This window comes from Dreissena polymorpha, chromosome 9 (genome assembly GCF_020536995.1).
Source record: "Dreissena polymorpha isolate Duluth1 chromosome 9, UMN_Dpol_1.0, whole genome shotgun sequence".
NCBI lineage: Eukaryota > Metazoa > Mollusca > Bivalvia > Myida > Dreissenidae > Dreissena > Dreissena polymorpha.
Window position 1 is genome coordinate 83,243,102 of NC_068363.1, and position 20,286 is coordinate 83,263,387.

The window sequence follows — 20,286 nt, forward strand, 5'->3', positions numbered from 1 at the left end:
TAAACTCACTCAACCCACAAAAGTTGGGTTCATTTTGAATTATAGTTTCAATTTTCTGCTATTTATAGTTGTTACTGAAAGATTTTCAATTTTGATTTGGTCTTGTGGTGTGGGGTGAAGCCGAAGTGTCCAGAGAAAAGGCATGGTGACCACTAACGAAACTCACATGCCTCGATACGGGAACGGGGGTTGAACTCGTCGCGTAGGCAAGAAGCGCATGTACCAACCACTGCTCTAACTGGCCTCGAATGAGTAACTTAGATACAAAAATACTTGTCTGCATTTAACGCATTACGCAAATGTCCGGTAGGGGGCCAGTCAGGGCGCAATACATAACAAATCTGGGCTATACATTTTAAAGCACATATCAAACAAAAATAATGATATGATGATTTTTTTGTTCGCTCATTTCGAACATTGCAAAGATGATGTTAAAGTTTAAGTAGATAAACCAGTCTTGCCGCTAGCGGGTTTATTGCGCAGGAAAAAAGAACACATCTGTCGCATGTAAACACCAGAATTTTCTGAATGGTTTCAAATTGTTCGCCGAATATACCGGAACAGTCCAGAGAACACCATTCGGCATCAACTTTTGAAACTTAATTTTTTTTGGATGCGGATGTTTCAATTTGCAATGAAATGAGGCACCGAAGGGTCAGATGGCTGTGGGAGTATATGATCAAACATGGAGTGGTCCTATATCGTCGCTAGGACACACCGGACATGCCGAGTTTGCAAAAACTCCTTTCCGGAAGCCCTATGAGAGCCTAGTAGTAGACGGCAGATTTAAGATCAAATTCAAATAACGATAAGAGTAATAATATTATAGGAACCTACTTAAGCGAGACACGTTTCCGTATATCCGCTGGGGTAAAATGTTTCCAAATGTTTAAGAACATCTGCACGATTAGAACACTCATACGCTTACATAATACGGCGGCGGGTGTAGAACGTACTTTTATGATTTGCGAGGTTCAATTATTAGTCGAAAATCAGAACAACGGAGCAGTACAGTTTAAATGCTTAGCATTAGTAGACTGACTGTATTTAATGAGATTACTTACAGGTAACTGGTTGACAAAATGGCGATCAGTTCGTCTGAGTGAATACTCCTATTGAGCTCTACTGGTATCGTGCATTCCTCGTTTTTTGTGTCATGATATTTTCCGTCGGAACGGAATTTAAAAAAAAGCTATCGAACGAAAACCTCCCATAAGTCTGTAGTTTAAGATGGCCTATTTCAAATCAATTGCAAGTAAGCTCATCCAAATATTTAGAATACAAGATAAAAAGCTTAAAACTAAAATTTGTAATCATCAAAGTTTACGCCCCCCCCTTTTATTCTTGATCCGCCACTGCAACTGATTACGGATATTTTCTGTCTTGTCCAATCAGACAATACTTTGTAGCCTCAGTATTTTATCAATGTTCTAATTTATATCAAGAAGATAAGACAAGAAAATTAAAAAGTGCAATATCAGATGCGCTATGCGTGTGTTATTTTGTTTAAAAGGTCGCGCTTATACGTATTTATCCGATTTGTTATGAACATTCTTATTAACAGGACTACGTTGCTGTTGTGAGCAAATTTGTGAGTTCTTACTTTCAATGTTTGTAACTCTTAGTTTATTCGTATATGTGTAATTATATTATTTTGCATGACATCACAATACAATGCAAATTTTATCATATAATTTTTAAAATGTATATTGTTATACACGTGTTGAATACAAAACTATAAAAGATAATGTGCGGTAATGTGGATACTTCGATAACCGATACAACTTCGATAACAGAGGAAAACAAAAGCCCAAGGAAAAGGAAAGTTCTTAAGTGTTTTTTTAAAGCAGGGCTCTCAATAACTGGAGCGAATGGGACTTAAAGAGGCAAATGCACCATTGTTCTTCATTTAATCCTATGTCAATGGTGCTCATTAGAATCGCATCATCAAGACGATACTAATGCGTAGCCACACAAAAAATAATATAAACTGAAAACTCCCTTTATCTTGAGCTCTGCTTATAGTGAGCCCTTACTTTTGAGCAATGATAACGTAAGTTCGAAGTGCGATTCACCTTACTCTAAATCACTTTATTGGTTGAGTTAAAAGAATATCGGACCTGCATAGCCGCTGATATTTATCTCTAAGTAGCAGTTTTAGCAGAATAATGTTTCATAACATCCTATGTAATATGTAAGTAAATGTAGCTAGTATCTTTATTAGGACATAGTTAAAATGCTTTATAGCAACCTTTTCGTTTCAAAAAACGTTCGTTAAAATTGGTTAAGCTCATGAACAATGCGAAGATCTGGCGGTTGGGTGACTCGAAAACTGAAAAATATATGGTCATATAGAATGTACTCATCAGACATATCGAGTTAGTTTCACATTTATCTTTCCCTTTTTTTTATAAAATCGTGTTTCAAAGGGATAAAAAAATGTTTCGGAGATTCGTTTTTTATTTACTTCAGTGCATACATGTTGATACATTGCCTGCTTTAATACTATAACAGTACCGGTATGCCAAAGCGAATTCTGCATTTCTGATTCATTAAAAAAAGTGTGCTATATCTGGTACAAAGTGTCGACTTATATTTAACATGGTGTAACATTAATGGATAATATTTATCTTTTATTTCGAAAAGTAAGCACCTCTTGGTTTACTTTAAAGCATTTTTATTTTTTTTGAAATTTGTACTCATTCATCTAATTCATGCTGCTTATCGATGGAATTTTATCGTGTTTGTTGTATATTATCAACCGTTTTTCTGCGAATTTCTTTCTTCGCAATACGAAGTGCTACACCATTAATCGACCAACAATATTTCGTATCTGAAAACCAAATAAACAGAACATAACTGCAAAAAAAGATGAAGAACTCTCTTCTCGCCGTGGCTTTTGGTTTTATCTGTTATGGAAGTGTTTTTATCTGTTATGGAAGTGCTATCTGTTATCAAAGTATCCGCATACCTGCGTGGGTATGGATTATTGTTATTTTCGTATTTTTTTTACCGAACATTATAAATAAAGGAACTACGCTGTACGAGGGTCAGAGTAAAACAATACACACGCACAAGGTGGGTTCACTGTCAAATTGTTGCGAATCTTTTAATTTCCTTTTGCTATTTTATTGACTTGTTTATGAACTTTTTACACCATAAATGTTATTGTTATTTGATGTTGATAACAACACTTTTTTCCGACTATAAACAATTTGACGTCGTGATCAAGAGAATGCTATGTCACATAAGTTGACCGTTCCGACTGCACGTGCTCATGTTTGACACGTACTAGCGTCATTCAACTGCACGGAACTACGGAACTGGAATTTTGTATTGTTTTTGGCAAGTTATTTGTGTACAGCTGACCGTTCTTCGGGGAATTTCTTACTTATCTGATTAATAGGTACGTGCGTGATTTCTATACCATTCTGAGCGAGGAGAAAGATCTATACATAAAGGGTTATCGTATTTATCTGTGTAACATATTTAACACTGAATTGCGGAACTCAGAAAGAATAAAAGATGCTAAAGATTTAAAGAAGTTGAAAACGAACATTTTCAAAAACAGTCGCGCATATTTGCTCGACGCAATCCTAGTATTATGAGAGCGGTTTCTCATTATACTGGTTTAAATCGTTCTGGTCTGCTATGAAAAGCGTATTTAATGCGCATTTAAGGCGGCGGTATTGGCGACGTTTTTATGCCCATTTAATGCGCTTGTGATTTTTTCCTCTACTTTTTCTGCATTATAAAGTGTATCAATCAACTTAATTAAAATATACTTAAACAAGCTTTAATTTCATTTGAACATACTAATCTTATGATAACTTTTTTTTCAAATATAAAAAGTACACCTGTTTAACACTTACTGTAAGTGTATTTTTGCTGGAAAAATGCTGAAGATTGTGATTTTTTCTGCATTGTTTAAGCGAAGAAAATGCCTATCACATAGATTCGTCCTGAATTATACTGTCTGTAATTTCAGATAAACAACGTGTTATCAGCCAGAATACTTTCTTCATGACATGATTAAATTGCTAGCTAGAATGAACCCTTGTATAACTTTATATAATATTAATGGTTGTTTTTAGCAAGTCTTCTTCTTAGTTTTTGTCCATGTAGTAGTTGTGCATTCCTTTCTTATCTGCAAACATCTGGATTATGCAATGTTTATCACTTCTTAAGCAAGTTTCATGTATACAAGTGTTGTTTCAGTAATTAATGGTTTGATTTGACAACAAATGTTTCCTGTATTAGATTCTGTAATCACCTGGTAAAGCCAAATAATCCAGGATTCAAATACCAAACTAGTGTTTAAGGTGATGCAGGCACTAGAGATTTACTGCATTACTAGTTTGAATAATTTTGTTTGATATTGACAATCAACTTGCAGGTAAGAAATCATGTTTGCCTTTATGATTTAAATAATTTTACTATACCATTTCAAATATACTACTATATACTAAATTTAATGGTTGATTTGTACATGATTGTATGACAGCATTACTAGTTTGAATAAATATGTTTCATTTTGGAATTGAAGACTGGCTTCATCCTCTTGAAACTCTCTCACAAAAAAGAACAAAAACACAATATTGCTGAACTCGTTAGTCATAATAAACAAGCTGAAGAAAAATTTGAAAGAACATTTCTCGGACAAACCTTTCTTGACTTAGCAAACCCATAACAAAAGCCTGAACTTAGTATTGTATGAAGGGATAATGAGCTCAGAGCTAAAGTTTGATTTTACAAGTGGAGACTTAAAAAGTATCTGTAACACTATGCTTAGATGTTTAATAATGGCTATGTAATACCATATAGTGGTCCCATACACAGTTTGTTCAAATCAAAACTTTGTTTCCAGTCTAGAAGCCACATTTTTGACTCAATCCTGACAAAACTTGGTCAGAATATTGAAAATAATAAATATAATAATAATATTTTCATTGGCCAGGTTTGAATCTTAACAAAACCTTGTTACCACTCTAGAACCTAAATTTATGACTCAGAAGTATTGACACTTTGTCATATTGTTTATCCTTACTGTATCTAGGACAGTTTCAACCTGGGTCTTAGTGGGGTCAAAGGCTAGATAACCAGGACTAGTCATCAACAATTGGCGTACCTTGAACTCAGATGAGCACTTTAAGGCTCTCTTGTTTATGTTTGTTGTTGTTGTTTTACCTTGCCATAATTAAAAGATATTAGTAAACTGTTAGTAAGATACAAGCTCTCACTTGATTTCAGGTCACCAAGGATGGGGTTTAGTCATCTGACCAGAGTCTTGAGCCACACCCAGAAATGTCAGAGACAACTGGCCTACCTGGCATCCCGAGGGCAACTGAGACATACCTCACAATGTTATAATAGTAAGTAAATGCTGTCTGTAAATGTTGTATTTCTTCATTTCCTATTAAGAAAGAATACTTACTGGAAATATACTTTAAGTGTTCATGAAGCATCAGAACATGTGTGCTTGCATGTTTGTAAGGTCAAGTACATTGGAACAATTAATTGTTTTCACTATAACACATTTTAATCCTTAAGAATGTCACTATTTGTCTATCCATATCTCCTGAACCTTGTGTTTTGAGAGAATTGGTCTGCAATAATTTTTGGAAGAATTGTGACCATTTGTTTTTATGCCCCCGGATCGATAGATCGGGGGTATATTGTTTTTGTCCTGTCTGTCTGTCTGTCCCATAACTTTAACCTTGTTTAATGTTTGATAACTTTTGCAATATTGAACATACCAACTTGATATTTACCATGCATGTGTATCTCATGTAGCTGCTCATTTTTAGTGGTGAAAAGTCAAGGTCAAGGTCATCCTTCAAGGTCAAAGGTCAAATATTGTTGTTATTTTTCCTTTTTTTTTATTTTCCTAAAACTTTATGTAAACCTTCGTTAAAGTTTTATCATAACTTTTATAATATTGAACACAGCAACTTCATATTTGGCATGCATGTGTATCTCGTGGAGCTGCACATTTTGAGTTGTGAAAGTCAAGGTCATCCTTCAAGGTCAAAGGTCAAAATTAAAAAATAAATAATTTTCATTTCTCCATTTAATCTCTTACTTACTTCTCGTGCAGCTTCACATTTTTAGTGGTAAAAGGTCAAGGTCAACATTCAAGGTCAAAGGTAAAATATCATTGTATTTTTCTTTCCTATAATTTTAACCTTCGTTAAAGTTTTATCATAACTTTTTAAATATTGAACACAGCAACTTCATATTTGGCAAGCATGTGTATCTCGTGGAGCTGCACTTTTTAGTGGTGAAAGGTCAAGGTCATCCTTCAAGGTCAAAGGTCAAATTTATGGCTTCAAAGTGGCGCAATAGGGGGCATTGTGTTTCTGACAAACACATTTCTTGTTTCTATTTGGAATAGTTGCTTGAAACTTGTGTTTTAAACTCCTCTTAAAATACTGGGTGGATCTTTCTCAAATTTTCTAAGTTGAATGACCCTAATGTGGAGATGATTGTAAAGAGAAGAATTTCAGCTGCTACGATTTCGACAGAATTATTATCCTTTGTCCTCTTTTGCACTTATGAATAGACAGTTGATGGAGAAGTTGCAAAGCACTTATTAGCTCACCTGATCTTAATAATACTTAGACAAAATGTTATTTTAAAAAATACTCTGACCATACCTAGGTCAAGTCACATGTGTCTAACAACTTGGTCAACTGGTCATGTTTTAACAATTGAGTCGTGTTCTGACAAAACTGGGCATAATGCATGTGCGTAAAATGTCATCCCAGATTAGCCTGTGCAGTCCGCATGGTATTTTTCGTTTAAATGAAGTCTCTTCTACACAAAAATCCAGCTAAGGCGGAAAGTGTCGTCCTTGATTAGCCTGTGCAGACAGCACAGGCTAATCTGGGACGACACTTTGCGCACATGCATAAAGCCCAGTTTTCTCACAACACGTCTCAATTGCTTACTTAAAACTCAGGCGAGCGCTTCAGGGAAATTGTGGCCCTCTTTTTATTTGTTCACTGCAACTTCATTAATTGTTGTGCAGAACATATATACAAGGAACTGAAATGAAAGATACATCTTAAAGCAACAATTCTGAAGCAGATCTTATCAAACTGCTGTCATAATTTATGGGATCTTTAAAAAGGTGCCTCAATCAACCATTTCTGATGCGAAAATTGATTGCTAATATTGCTATAATGGTCGCTTACAAAAGTCAAGGAAGAAAATTGGACTGGATTGTATGAATAGGAAACTATTGGAATTATATATATATATATATATATATATATATATATATAATTTGAATATGTTTGGCAGAAATGTTTAATTGATATGAACACATTTTTTTATTATGCTCTTTTTGCTGGTCTCTATTTATATCAAACATGGGATAAAAATTATGAATTTATTTTGACTAGCTCGCTCCAATTTTGTTGGGTCAAATTCTGCAGAACAACTGATAAATTTGTTGTGGCCTTATGTTTATGATTGATCAGGCAGTCTCAGAAACTGCATCCAAGCTAAAGCAGACACTCTGCATGCTTAGGTAGCAGTCTGTACTGGGAGTATGAGGGGAAACACACTTAAAACTACACAAAATATACTACACCCTGACTTGCAAGTTAAAGTAAATAATAATTTAATAATTGTTTGTTTGTTCTGAGTTTCATTAAGCGATGGAGAACCAACCACATGTTGGATAGTGCTTCATCTTGTTAAGTAAATTGTTGTTGTTTTCAGACATACATCGCAGAATAACAACATATGCAAAGTTGAGAACTGTTCATTCGCAAATGGATCTAAGGGCCACAGTAAAAAATGTGCGAACCACTAGAACAGTGACAGAAAACAAGAAGATGTCTCTGGTCATCTTTGACAAGGATGGAACTCTCATTTGCTTTCATTCCATGTGGCTGCCATGGTTACACAAGATCAGTAAAAAGTGAGTACCCGTAGTGTTTCAGATGAGCACGCATCTACTAAATCACAATAAAACTGATAAACAATGATTTCATATAGTCCTCATGAAACAACTTCTTCTTTATCTCAAAATTGAAACATTTCGATACAATATAGCCCAACGTAAAAATCATGGGATTGGATTTTCTTTTACCAGAAACTTAATACTTTCACCTGCTCATGGTGAGATTTTTTGTGATTACCTTTTTTCCATTGTTTGTTGTGCGTCTTGCGTCATTATCATCATCATCAATCCCTTGACTGGTTTAGCCATTGGGGGGAAATAAGGGACGACGATACAGAAATCCTACAGTCGGGACTGTTGTGTGCTTCTGAGAGTAATTCATCCATGGAAAGAGATGTCCACTCTTTTACATTGTAAATTCAGCTTTTCTTCTGACGACGGCGACTTCCCTCAAGCGTGCCCTCCTAGAGAACAGTCTTGCACAGAGAGTCGTGCCTGGTGATGTGTCCAAATCAAGACAACTTTTGTCATTTGACAGTCGTCAGTAGGGGGCCTTGTGGACCAACAAGTGTTGCAGTCATATTCCGGATGAACTTGTTGGTCTTGTACTCCATATAGAAGATGCGAAGCAGTCTTCGGAGACATTTATGTTCAAATGCCTGTATCCTGCGTTCTGTGTTCCCGAGAAGCGTCCAGTTCTCGCAGCTGTAGAGTACGATGAAGACTTCAAGGGATTTGTAGAGCCTGTCCTTGGTGGCAAAGCTGACAGAACTGCTTGTTCACAACCTGCTCAGTCTGGCCATCGCTGCGGTTGCAATGGAAATTCTTATTTGGACATCAGAAGTACTGCTACCATTCTGGACAGGGTTGCTCCCAAGTACTTGAAGCTGGTCACTTCTTCTAGCTTCTCGCCGTTTATAGTGATGTCGGCACTGGTGTTGGTCGTGCTGTTTACCATGATCTTCAACTTATCCGTGCTGACCTCCATCCTGTATGCTCTTGCTCTTTCCTCGAGTCTGTTGGTGAGCTCTTGACGTTCACTGCTGATGCCACCCATGGGATCAATGTCATCAGCGAATCTCAACTGATGGGTCTTCACCAATGAAGATAGAGGTGTGGTGGTCATGGAATGTCTCCTGCATTATCTTGTCAAGGAAAAGGTTGAACAGGACGGGATATAGCCGACAACACTGACCGATGCCCACTGATGTCCTGAAGTTTCTGTAGAGTTCTTAAATGACTTGCACTATCCCTTCGTTATATCCTCTCAAAACATGCCATAGGCCATCATGCAACACACAGTCGTAAGCTTTCTTAAAGTCAATGAAGTTGTGGAAGAGATCACATTGGTGTTGTGGGTGTTTCTCAATAATGATTCTGCATCTCGCGTAGTCCAACATAAACATTTACCTTGTTGACACTCAAGATACCACATATATTTTCTAATTCTTATGAAACTTTGTGAAAACATCCCTTCCAATATTATCTTGTCTGCATTTGAAACTGGTTCATGTGTGGTCAAAAACTAGGTCACTATGTCAAATTAAAGTAAAAGCTTGTTAAAATTATAGAAGAAATCTTCATATTCGAATCTTTATGAAACTTATTCAGAACATGTTCTAATGATGTCTCAGCTAATTTTGAAAATGTTTCCGGTTTGTTGAAAAGCATGGCCGCCAGGGGGGTAGTTTTCTTAATATGGATATATTGACAGGGTGTTAACACTGTAGACGTTACTTTTGTACTGCAATCGTCATGAAATTTGCTCAGAAAATTTGTTTAAATGATATCTAGGCCCAGTAAAAAAATGATCCCTGTCAGTAGAAAAACATGGCAGCCTATAATAAAACCTTTTAAGCACCCTAGAAGTCTTACTTTTTGCCCAATCTTTATGAAACCTTCTCAGATTTGTTTTAACTACATGTCCACTGATTTAAAAAATTGATTTTGTCTGTTGAAATATATTGCTTCCACAGCATGTGATAATTTAGTGTGCAATTTTTGATAAAGTGCAACCTTTGAATTAACACAGGTTGAAGTTGCTGTTTTCTTAAGATGATTACAACCATTAATGAGATACGGAAATTGATGTTACTAAGTTGTTTTTGATGATGATGATGATGAGGATGATTGTGACGAGAAGGACTTGTGATGAATTCAAAAACATGAACAACTAGCCTTATTTCTAATGATATTGAAGTACACAAATTATATATTTCCATGACTTCAGAGTATTTATTTTTCTAGAAAATCACTCCAAATGATGGCCGTCTTGTTTAAAAAAAAAGTTCCTCTAAAAACTAATACATGAACTAAAAATGTTGGCCTCATCAACATTCACTGATACCTGTTATCTCTGTCTGTAAAATAAAAAATAAAAAGTCTTACTTTAATGTGGTTTCAGCTTTTCATATTCTAGGCTCTCGACAGAATGTATTATGGGGACACCCGTGGCTGAGGAAGAAATGGGCAGGTTGTTGGGCAGGCAACTTTTTGCTCTCTTAACTTGTACAGTTTTCATCAAATCTTAACCAAACTTTCAGAAAATGTTTAACATAAGATAGAGACTAAGTGTGATAAGGAGCACATTTGCACTTTACACTTGATGGTTATTGTCCTTTATTTTTACTAAAATTGCTAGATTTGCCAGTGCGCTCTGTAACTTGTACAGTTTTTTTAAATCTTTACCAAACTTTCTGGCAATTTTTGTTGACATAAAAAGCAGAGCAATTTTGATATAACCAGCCAATTTCCACCCGAGTCAATGCAGAATAATTGCCATCTTTTACTTATACAGTTTTGTTTTAATCTTCACCAAATTTACAAACATTTGTTGACATAAAATATATGCTAACTTTGATAACTTGCCAAAATGCACAAGGCAAATCAGAGTTATTTCTCTTTGTTTATACAAAAAAGCAAATTTCACCAATTTTCAGGTCTATTCACTCATTAATATTTACAGAATCGTCATTAACTTTCCAGATATGGGGTCCATTTTGTATAATGGGCATATATTTGTGTTCATGATGTTGTTGTGAAGGTGCTGTCCTTTAACAGCTCAATGTTGTGATAAACAATTATTTTCTTGTTTAAAAGTGTTCTGTATTTTGTCCTTAAATGTGAACTATATAACTATATTAATGGTAAGCAGTTACTTATTGCTCACTATCTTTATCACACATTGTCCTCAGTGTTCTGTGATACACTGGTTGTTTACCTGCCCATATCTATCACTGTGTTGAAACCAAAAAATCACCTGTGGTAGGACATTGTTATCTAGACATGAGAGGGTGTATCTTTTAATGTTTACATTTTAAAGCTATCTTTCTGTTGGTATCTGTACATCCTTGTTATATCCCCCAATAGACTTGTTATACCTCCCTTAAAATAGACTTTACATTGGAAACTTAAAAGATTATATGCTCTGAAAAGATAAGGCTCAGAGGATTAATATTATTTTTGTATGTTATAATCTTACCATCTTAAATATAATATTTCTTGATTTACTGCCATGGGTTGGGGAAGTATTCTTGAAATGGCAACATGGTCAATAGTTAAATGATAACACTTTATGACATTTGCTGGAAACCTTTCTTCCAACAAGATCTCCGATAAATTCAAATCTTAAATTGGTCATGCAATATAAAAAACTTGGTCAGTTGTATGCTGAATCTTTTTTAATGGGGAAAAAACATAAGTTGAACTATAAATTTGTTGTCTATAGTTTTTTTTTACAATTTACAAAACTTAAAAATTACCAATTCCACAACAAAAGGGCTAGTTTGCCAATATTTGCTGCAAAGTTGCATGTAAATAATTCTCATACATAATCATGTCCTGTGTTACCATCTAGATTCTACTTAATTCACTTATTCATTGCAGGATATGTGCAGCCACAGGCCGAGATTTAGAGAATAAAATCTTTGAGCTGCTGGGCTACTGTCGCATCAGCAAGAAGTTCAATCCTGGCCTGCTTGCAGAGTCCACCAAGCTGATCATCCAGACAGAGCTCACCAAGCTGCTGGAAACAGAGGGCTATGAGGAGGCTGCAGCCAGGGGCATGGTAGTCAGCGTCTGGGAGGAGGGAGACCACACAAGCACCGACACTCTCAAGTCTTTGGCCAACCTGAAACTGCTGTTCAAAATTTTGAAGAAGAATGATGTCAAGATAGCAATATCCACTTCAGATTCACGTAAGGGTACAACAGAAACACTCAAAGAGCTGGACCTTGAGAAGTACATTGACCTGGTGGTGTGCGGTGATGATCCTGACAACATTCCCAAGCCAAGCCCCTACTCCGCCCACAAGATCTGCTCCCAGCTGGGCGTGGCTCCCTCTGAGACGGTCATGGTGGGAGACACGAAGGCAGACGTGGGGATGGGCAAGGCTGCCAAGCTGGGCTGGACCGTGGGTGTGCTGAGTGGGGTGGGAAATAGCCAGGACCTGCTGCCAGAGGCAGACCACGTCATACACACAGTCAGTGACCTCCTCCCTCTCATACTGCCTGGCAAAGAGTGGCAGCAGTACTATAAGTACAGGTGCATAGTGCTCTAGATTCTTTGATTTACACTGAAACTGAAGTTTACCATTTTAAAACAAATAATGAGAATCATTCTAAAATGTAAATCACACACAACTAGCTTCCTGATTGCAGTTCTGCAGAGCGGATCATGTTTGAGCCTCATCACCTGGAGGAGCATGGCAAGACCTCCCCAACCAGGGCCCTCATGGTGCAGGACGGCATACAACTGGTTGTGTTTGACCTGCATGGCACTCTGATGAACACCCACCGCAGATATGTGCAATGGCTCCACACACTATGTAACAGGTAACTTGTCATTTTGCTTTCATGGTCATCAAAGATAGCTGTATTAATATTGGTAGAATACTGTTGTTTATGCTGTCAAATCCAGAGACTTTTGCCCCTTGTAATTTGGGAGACATATATGTCTGTGTGTCCTTTCACCGTTCCTGACATGACAGATAGGTGCAGTAGATTTTACTCTTTCTTATCGCACCAATATTGAATAAAGCAAACATTTGATACTTACACAGTTGTTGCTGATCACTGTTCTGTATCCATCAATATCACACAACCCTTTGTTGACCTTGGCTTTATTTGGACTTTTTGCGTGTATGTGACCTCCATGTTTTTTATACATCACTAATGTTACGAGTCCAAAAGTTATTATCAACTGCTATTTTAACTTTACAAGTGCCATATCTTATTTTGAAGTCTTTGACATGGGCATATTGTTTCTTTTCCGTCAAATGGCATTTTCTGTATCTCCTCAGACAAATAGAAATTTCTGGTAAACACATTTAACATTTCACAATAAACGAGAAAACATTCCTGGTCTGTTACACATGCAAAAGATACATGGGTGATATGTTTACAAACCATTTTATATATTGCAGGATGGAGCAGACAACAGGGCTGGAACTGAGGGCAGACGTGCATCAGAAGCTGGGAGTCAGCCTGGAGACACAGAAACTGCAAGTGGGAATACTGGCAGACGGCACCACTCTGCAGGTCAGATATAAACAACACTTGAGTGTACCGCAGTATTCATGTTGAGTATGGCTACAACAATATATTTTACAGTATGTGTTTGATAAATTGTTCTGCAATTCTGCATTTTTTACAGAAATAAAACAAAAACAAACAATAACAACAACAAAACAATCAGCAGTTACTATAAAATTATGTTAATATACCCCTAGCTATGACAGGGGAAATATGGTAGTCATTCTCACAGTCTGTCAGTATGTCCAGGAATAATGTTTTTATACTTCTGCAGGGAAGATGTTTATAGACGTCACTCTTGTTTGTTGATCTGTTTATCCTTTGATTATTCCACATGAAGTGTTTGTCAAGAGAACTACTTCTGCATATGTCAAGTGCTTAAATTGAAAATTAACATGTTATCAGCACAAAGTGCGGATGTGCAAAACAATTTTTACATGCCAAATGATCCACATGTTGCTGAGTTATTTTCCAATAAACTTTGCAATGGGCATTTTAGTAGCATACAATATTCTAGTTTATTTTAGCAACCTATTTCCATATTTCTCAACGATTACTTTGAAACTTCGAATATATCATTACCATGAACCATAGATATTCAAGACACTATTGAGCAAGACTTTTTGATTAAAAGCAAGCTATTGTACTCGCCCAGTTGTCTGCGTTTGAGCTAGGCTAAAGTTTTTCAGCAAGCTTGTTTCAATGGCTGGCAGATTTCATTCAAACTTGCAACATGTGTTCCCCATATTGCAATGCCCTGATAGCCGAGTTCAGAAGCTGTAGTAAAATATTTGTAAAAATTAAGGTGTTTTTTTTTACACTTTTTTTTTTACATAATAGTTAAATATGGTAACTCTTGTTTTTAACGTGTAAAAAATAAACAGGCCATTTTTTCACTATGAAATTTTCATATAAACTAAGCAGTTAAAAGTGTTTAGTTACCTAGTTTCTATGAAATGGCTAGACGGATTTCACTTAAAAACATTTTTTTTTTTATTACCCATATTGAAAACCTCATATGCCAAGTTTGGTAAACCTAGTTTAAAATTTGTTACAATTAATGCATCTTTTATACCCCCCAAAATGGAGTAAAGGTGGTATACTTGAATCTTTATGGCCGTCTGGCTAATACACTGTCCTTAAAAAGCTCTTTTCTTATTCACAGAGATCAATGCCTTCCTGAGTTTTTTTTCCTTAAACTTTCTGTGTGGTGTCTCAGGTAAAGTCCAAGCTGCTGGAGATCCTGCTGCACAACGGTCTGAGTTATGAGGAGTCGATGTGGACGGTGAACCAGCTGTGGGTGGAATGTCGTCACCTCCTGGAGGGCCATACAGAGGACAACAGCAGCGAGGCCAGGGACCTCTGCAAGATGCTCAAGAATTGCAACGTGAAGATTGCCATTAACACGGGGGACTCGCGCGAGTCTGCGTTGGCAGACCTGAAGACTATTGGGCTGTTGAAGTACATTGACATGATGGTCTGTGGTGATGATCCATTCTCTCAGCCTAAGCCATCCCCACATAATTTACAACTTATCATGGGAGAGTTCCGTGTGGACTCCAATCGCACTGTGGTGGTGGGCGACTCAGTGTTAGACATGAGGATGGCCAAGGATGCCAATGTGTTGTGCAAAATTGCTGTTTTGAATGGTGTTGGCGAAAAGGACGCTTTGGTTCAACATGCTGATTTTATTGTTCCCTCCGTATTTCATGTGAATAAATACTTGTTAAAAGAAGTAGGTAATAATGAGATATATGGTAACATTGATCACCAATCTACTTTGAATCAGTTTTCTAGGAAATTTAGTACATTTCCGGTCAATTCAAAACTCTTCAGAAATTGTTCACAGGGAGCACAACCAGATGGCAGAAAACCCTTTTCTACATCATGTGCAAAGTATTCTACTGCTGCTACAAGAAGTGAGTATGACTATATTATTGTGGGGGCAGGCTCTGCTGGTTGTGTTCTAGCAAACCGCCTCACAGAGAATGGGGAAGATAGAGTGCTGCTACTGGAGGCCGGACCAAAGGACAACTCGTGGAAGATCTGGATGCCAGCAGCTCTGTTCTACAACCTCTGTGATGACAAGTACAACTGGTTCTACCACACAGAGCCTGAACCACACCTCAACAACCGGGTGATGTACTGGCCGAGAGGCAGAGTGTGGGGGGGCTCCTCCTCCCTCAATGCCATGGTGTATGTCCGCGGCCATGCATATGACTACGATCGCTGGGAGAAGGAAGGGGCAACCAACTGGTCCTACTCTAAGTGTCTTCCGTATTTTAAGAAGTCACAGACTCATGAGCTTGGTGAGGATGACTATCGCGGTAGCAGTGGGCCGCTACACGTGTCCCGAGGCACGTCTGGGAACCCTCTACACCAGACCTTCATCGAGGCAGGTCAGCAGGCTGGTTACCCGTTCACTGATGATATGAATGGGTACCAGCAGGAGGGAGTCGGCTGGATGGATATGACCATTCACAAAGGATGGAGGTGGAGCTCTGCAGCTAGCTATCTCCGTCCAATCATAAAACAGCGACACAACCTTACCGCAGAAGTGAAAGCGCTTACAAACAAAATCCTGTTTGAGAAAAACAGAGCAGTGGGCATGGAATATGAACAGAACGGAAAAAAGAAGAAAGTATTTGCCAATAAGGAGGTCATTCTATGTGGAGGGTCAATCAATTCCCCTCAGTTGTTAATGTTGTCTGGAGTCGGAAATGCTGATGATCTCAAGAAATTGAACATTCCTGTTGTCGCCCATCTGCCTGGGGTGGGTGAAAACTTGCAGGACCATCTGGAAATGTATGTGCAGTATGAATGCCTAAAGCCCATTACTCTGTATACAGCACAGTGGAAGTTTCCACACAACATGGTCAAGATTGGCTTGGAGTGGATCTTTACACGCAAGGGCTGGGGTGCTACTACGCACCTAGAGTCTGGTGGATTTATCCGCTCATCTGCTGGAGTGGAACATCCAGATCTTCAGATCCACTTCCTACCATCTGTAGTGAAGGATCATGGTAGGAAAACAGGTGACTGTCATGCATTCCAGTTCCATATTGGACAAATGAGATCACAGAGTAAGGGTTTTGTGAAGCTGAAGTCACAAGATCCCAAGGTACATCCAAAGATTGTGGCCAACTACATGGCGATGCCTCAAGATTGGGAGGAAATGAGGGATGCTGTCAAGCTGTCACGCGAGATCATTGCACAGAAAGCGTTTGATGAGTTTCGAGGAAGAGAAATCCAACCTGGACCTACTGTCCAGTCTGATTCAGAAATTGATGCATTCTTGCGTGAGGCATGTGATTCAGCATACCATCCATCATGTACCTGTAAAATGGGATCAGTCAATGACCCAATGGCAGTTGTTGATCCAGAAACCAAAGTCATTGGACTTGAAGGTTTGCGGGTGGTGGATGCCTCAATCATGCCAAGTGTTGTCAGCGGCAACTTGAATGGACCAACCATCATGTTGGCAGAAAAGGCTGCAGATATGATTCGTGGTTTACCTCCCTTGCAAGAAGTCACCGTGAAAGTATATAGACCAGCAACTTTGGATAAGCAGCGATAATGTTTAGAATTGAAACTGTCAAAGTCAATCTAATTAAATGCTGGTTTATTCTGTATTGACCAGAACTTTCTTGAATGTTGATACTTTCAATTGTGTACCTAATAATGAGCTATGGGATCAAAAAGGACTTCAAGGGGAGAATTTCTGTTTAAAAAAAGGAAATTAAGATATTTATACCTAGAACAGATACATTTGGCTATATATAATTGTTAGAAGTGCATACAAGTGTTAAAAAAGACGTAGATCAAATGATCAATTAATTTGGAAAAAATGATGAGCGTGTTGAGACTAAGTGTTATAACAAGAACCAGGTACCTAGGTCCAAGGTCAATGTTACTTTACTGTTTGCCCTGAGCATAACTTTTTCCAGCATGCATGGATTTATATAACTTTGCTGAAATAATGTGAACGTATTCCTCAAATCTTACTGCAATACAAAATTTGACATATGAGTAGGAATGTTATCATAAAAGAGATTTGTTTGCAGATTTTCATATTTTTGAAAAAACTTTTTATGTTTTTAATAGTCTTAAATTATTATAAAAGCAAGAACAAAAAGTTCATTAAAAATATTGCCATCCCTGGGTCCTCTTGAAGCAAAAGCCAACTTGTTACGGATTTAAAATGATTATTATTCGTTAATGAACCAATATTTAAAAAAATAATCTTAGTTAAAAGTGTTATTTTGCTTGTTTAAACATATTGCATACATTCTTTTTTTAATATATGATAATTGTTTAAAAAATCATCATTTTCCCACACCGTGAAAAGGTCCCTTTAAAGCTATCACTTGCGCTCACAAAATCCTTGGCAAATAGCAACATCGAAGTCAACTGACTAATAAATGTTCAATAAAAAAAAATGATTAGTTTAAAATATTTTTTTGAAGGTCTGGAATTTGACACGAGTCCTTAGTTCTTGGGTTGGCTCATAGTAATTGGGTTTATAGTTTTCCGATTCATGTACATTGGTACATGAATCATGTGCATGATTCACATGCAAACCTTACCACTGATTTAGCATACACACAATTAAAAGCAAATAAATGTCTTTATTCCCAATTCCAATTTATAAATGCAACAAAATCTACCACCAAATCCCCCAAAACTGCTGCCCCATATATAATACCGATTTTGGAGTTACTATAAAAGTGCACCATGTAAAGATGGCATATGTAGCAACTCCCTCTCCAGGTTAAGGGCACAATTAGAGGTCAGAGGTCAGGTCCAAACTGTAACTTATGATTAAATGTGTCAAATTACAGTATATATCTACCTTAACATTTATCATGCAATAATAAAAAAAACAATGTACCAAAAATGTTCACACAGTGGAGAACACATGTCAATGCAATGCCCTCACTCCTTGGGCAGTGGGCCATACAACAGGTCAGAGGTCATACATGTCGCAGCTTGTTATATATACATGGAAATACAAGCATTATTGACAATGGGCTCAAATAGTTGCCAACAGGCATCTAGTTCAAATAAATTGGCAGAGGTTCCTATCATGGCAAGGAGTCTCTTGTTTATTTAAAAAAAAGCAAAGGTCTCTTTATAGCGCCTTTAAATAAGACCATACTTTTTCTAGTGCAACAATAGACAGTTGGTTTGTTGGAATAGTTCCTTTAATCTTATTTGTTAATATATGCCAAGCAGATCATTGCAGAGAGGTCTGTACTCTCTGATTATTGAAATAATATTGCAGCATGTCTCAAGTACATTGGTATATCATAGCTGTAATCAAACATGATTTTATGAATAAACTTGGGATTCCAAGCAACATTTGCATGGGCATGTGAAAACATGCAGATATATCAGTGAAAGAAAATCACACAACATTCCCTTAATATGTATTTTATCAAAAATATTTTTGTACCAATATATATTTAATATTCTGTTGTTTGAATGTTCAAACGTTGTTTTTTTACGGCAAAGTCGACTTGTTATTTCAACAATTTTCTTTAATAGGTATTTTTATATCAATATTTTACACTTTAATTTACTGTTTTACACCACATCATTGTTTTAATATAAATTGTTTATCTTAAATTAAATGCATGTATTTTCTTTAAATAGGTTTTATGAATTTGAAAGTGATTTCTTTAAAAATCTTTAATTAGTTCATATGTGCAATAGACTTTACTTTTCTTGTAATACAATAATGACCCCAGTAGTTGGTTGCTTTCTTTATAGTTCTGGGTTTTGGATTATGACCAGATGCTTTAAACTTTAACTGCCAATTAAGCAAACAAACTGTTTACTTTAGATATAAATAAAATTAGTATGACAACAAACACAAAGTTTACAGTTTTATCATCTAGTTTTTAAAAATATCTCTATCCTAAAGTTACAAGCAGTTAGCTTAAGTGGGTGATTAAGTTTTGAGCAACTCAGTCTAGAGGTTTTAATGATTGTGTTACAATATAACAACCTGGTTTTAAAGAGGCTGATGATTCATTCTAAGCTACATTAAAGGTAATGTCGAAGTACTGTACACGCAACACTAAGAGTACAATAACTTGCTTGTTGGATGACATCATTCAGACAGATTTCAATGTAGTGCACAAGACATGGTACTCTGTGAATCAGGAGTTGTTGATCCTTGTTTTGTTTTGCCTGGAACAAGACACTTCCAAAGGCATTAACTTAAAACTAGAGTGAAATTTGTCAACCCTAAAAATATACTTATGCAATAGTGTCATCTTGGGTAACAATATGTTCTAGGGTAGACAAAGTGCAATATTGGCCTAATGATTGCAATAGTTATTTGTCATTAAGCTGAACTTTATGGCTTGTTTCTGCTGGTAGAATATACACACAATTTTCAGCATTCATGATCAGTTTGTAGAAATTATATACAAATGAAATTGGAACTTGCTTTTTTATGTTTAATCAATAAAACTATTACTTAAACATGTGTGTTTATTACTTCACAATGTACAAGAAACATGTCGGAAATGAAGAATAAATTGCTCTGTCAATATAATGGCTAAAAGCTGAGAAGAGGTAGTCCATGAGCTAACTACCAAGACTAACAAGAGTGCCAAACTGTCACAATACGCCTGTTTTAAGGTTTTGGACAACTTGATTAACAAGTGTAGCATATCACAACTAACAGACTAGGGTAAAAGACACAATGGTAATTGTTTTAAATGCACTAAGTGACCTCATGACCTAGTTTTTGACCCGGCATGACCCATATTTGAACTGACCTACATATCATCTAGACACAACTTCTGACCACATTTGGTGAAGATCGGATGA

At 36.8% G+C, this 20,286-nt stretch overlaps 1 protein-coding gene across 1 annotated transcript; it reads left to right on the top strand.

Annotated features, from left to right (window-relative positions):
- Positions 1–1,411: 1,411 nt before the first annotated feature.
- Positions 1,412–19,935, top strand: LOC127843972 (uncharacterized). The gene is made up of 7 exons (XM_052373898.1): positions 1,412–1,591; positions 5,251–5,372; positions 7,729–7,930; positions 11,798–12,454; positions 12,571–12,744; positions 13,335–13,449; positions 14,663–19,935. Exons 2-7 carry the CDS (start codon positions 5,261–5,263, stop codon positions 17,018–17,020), a joined length of 3,618 nt encoding a protein of 1,205 aa, XP_052229858.1. The 5' UTR covers positions 1,412–1,591; positions 5,251–5,260; the 3' UTR covers positions 17,021–19,935.
- The last annotated feature ends 351 nt before the right edge of the window (positions 19,936–20,286 follow it).

Excerpts from the sequence above, each read along its gene's own strand:
- LOC127843972 (XM_052373898.1), top strand. The coding sequence starts at position 5,261 with ATGGGGTTTAGTCATCTGACCAGAGTCTTGAGCCACACCCAGAAATGT. Across the intron at positions 12,455-12,570 it reads CAGCAGTACTATAAGTACAG|TTCTGCAGAGCGGATCATGT; the intron begins GTGCATAGTGCT and ends TCCTGATTGCAG. Across the intron at positions 13,450-14,662 it reads CAGACGGCACCACTCTGCAG|GTAAAGTCCAAGCTGCTGGA; the intron begins GTCAGATATAAA and ends GTGGTGTCTCAG.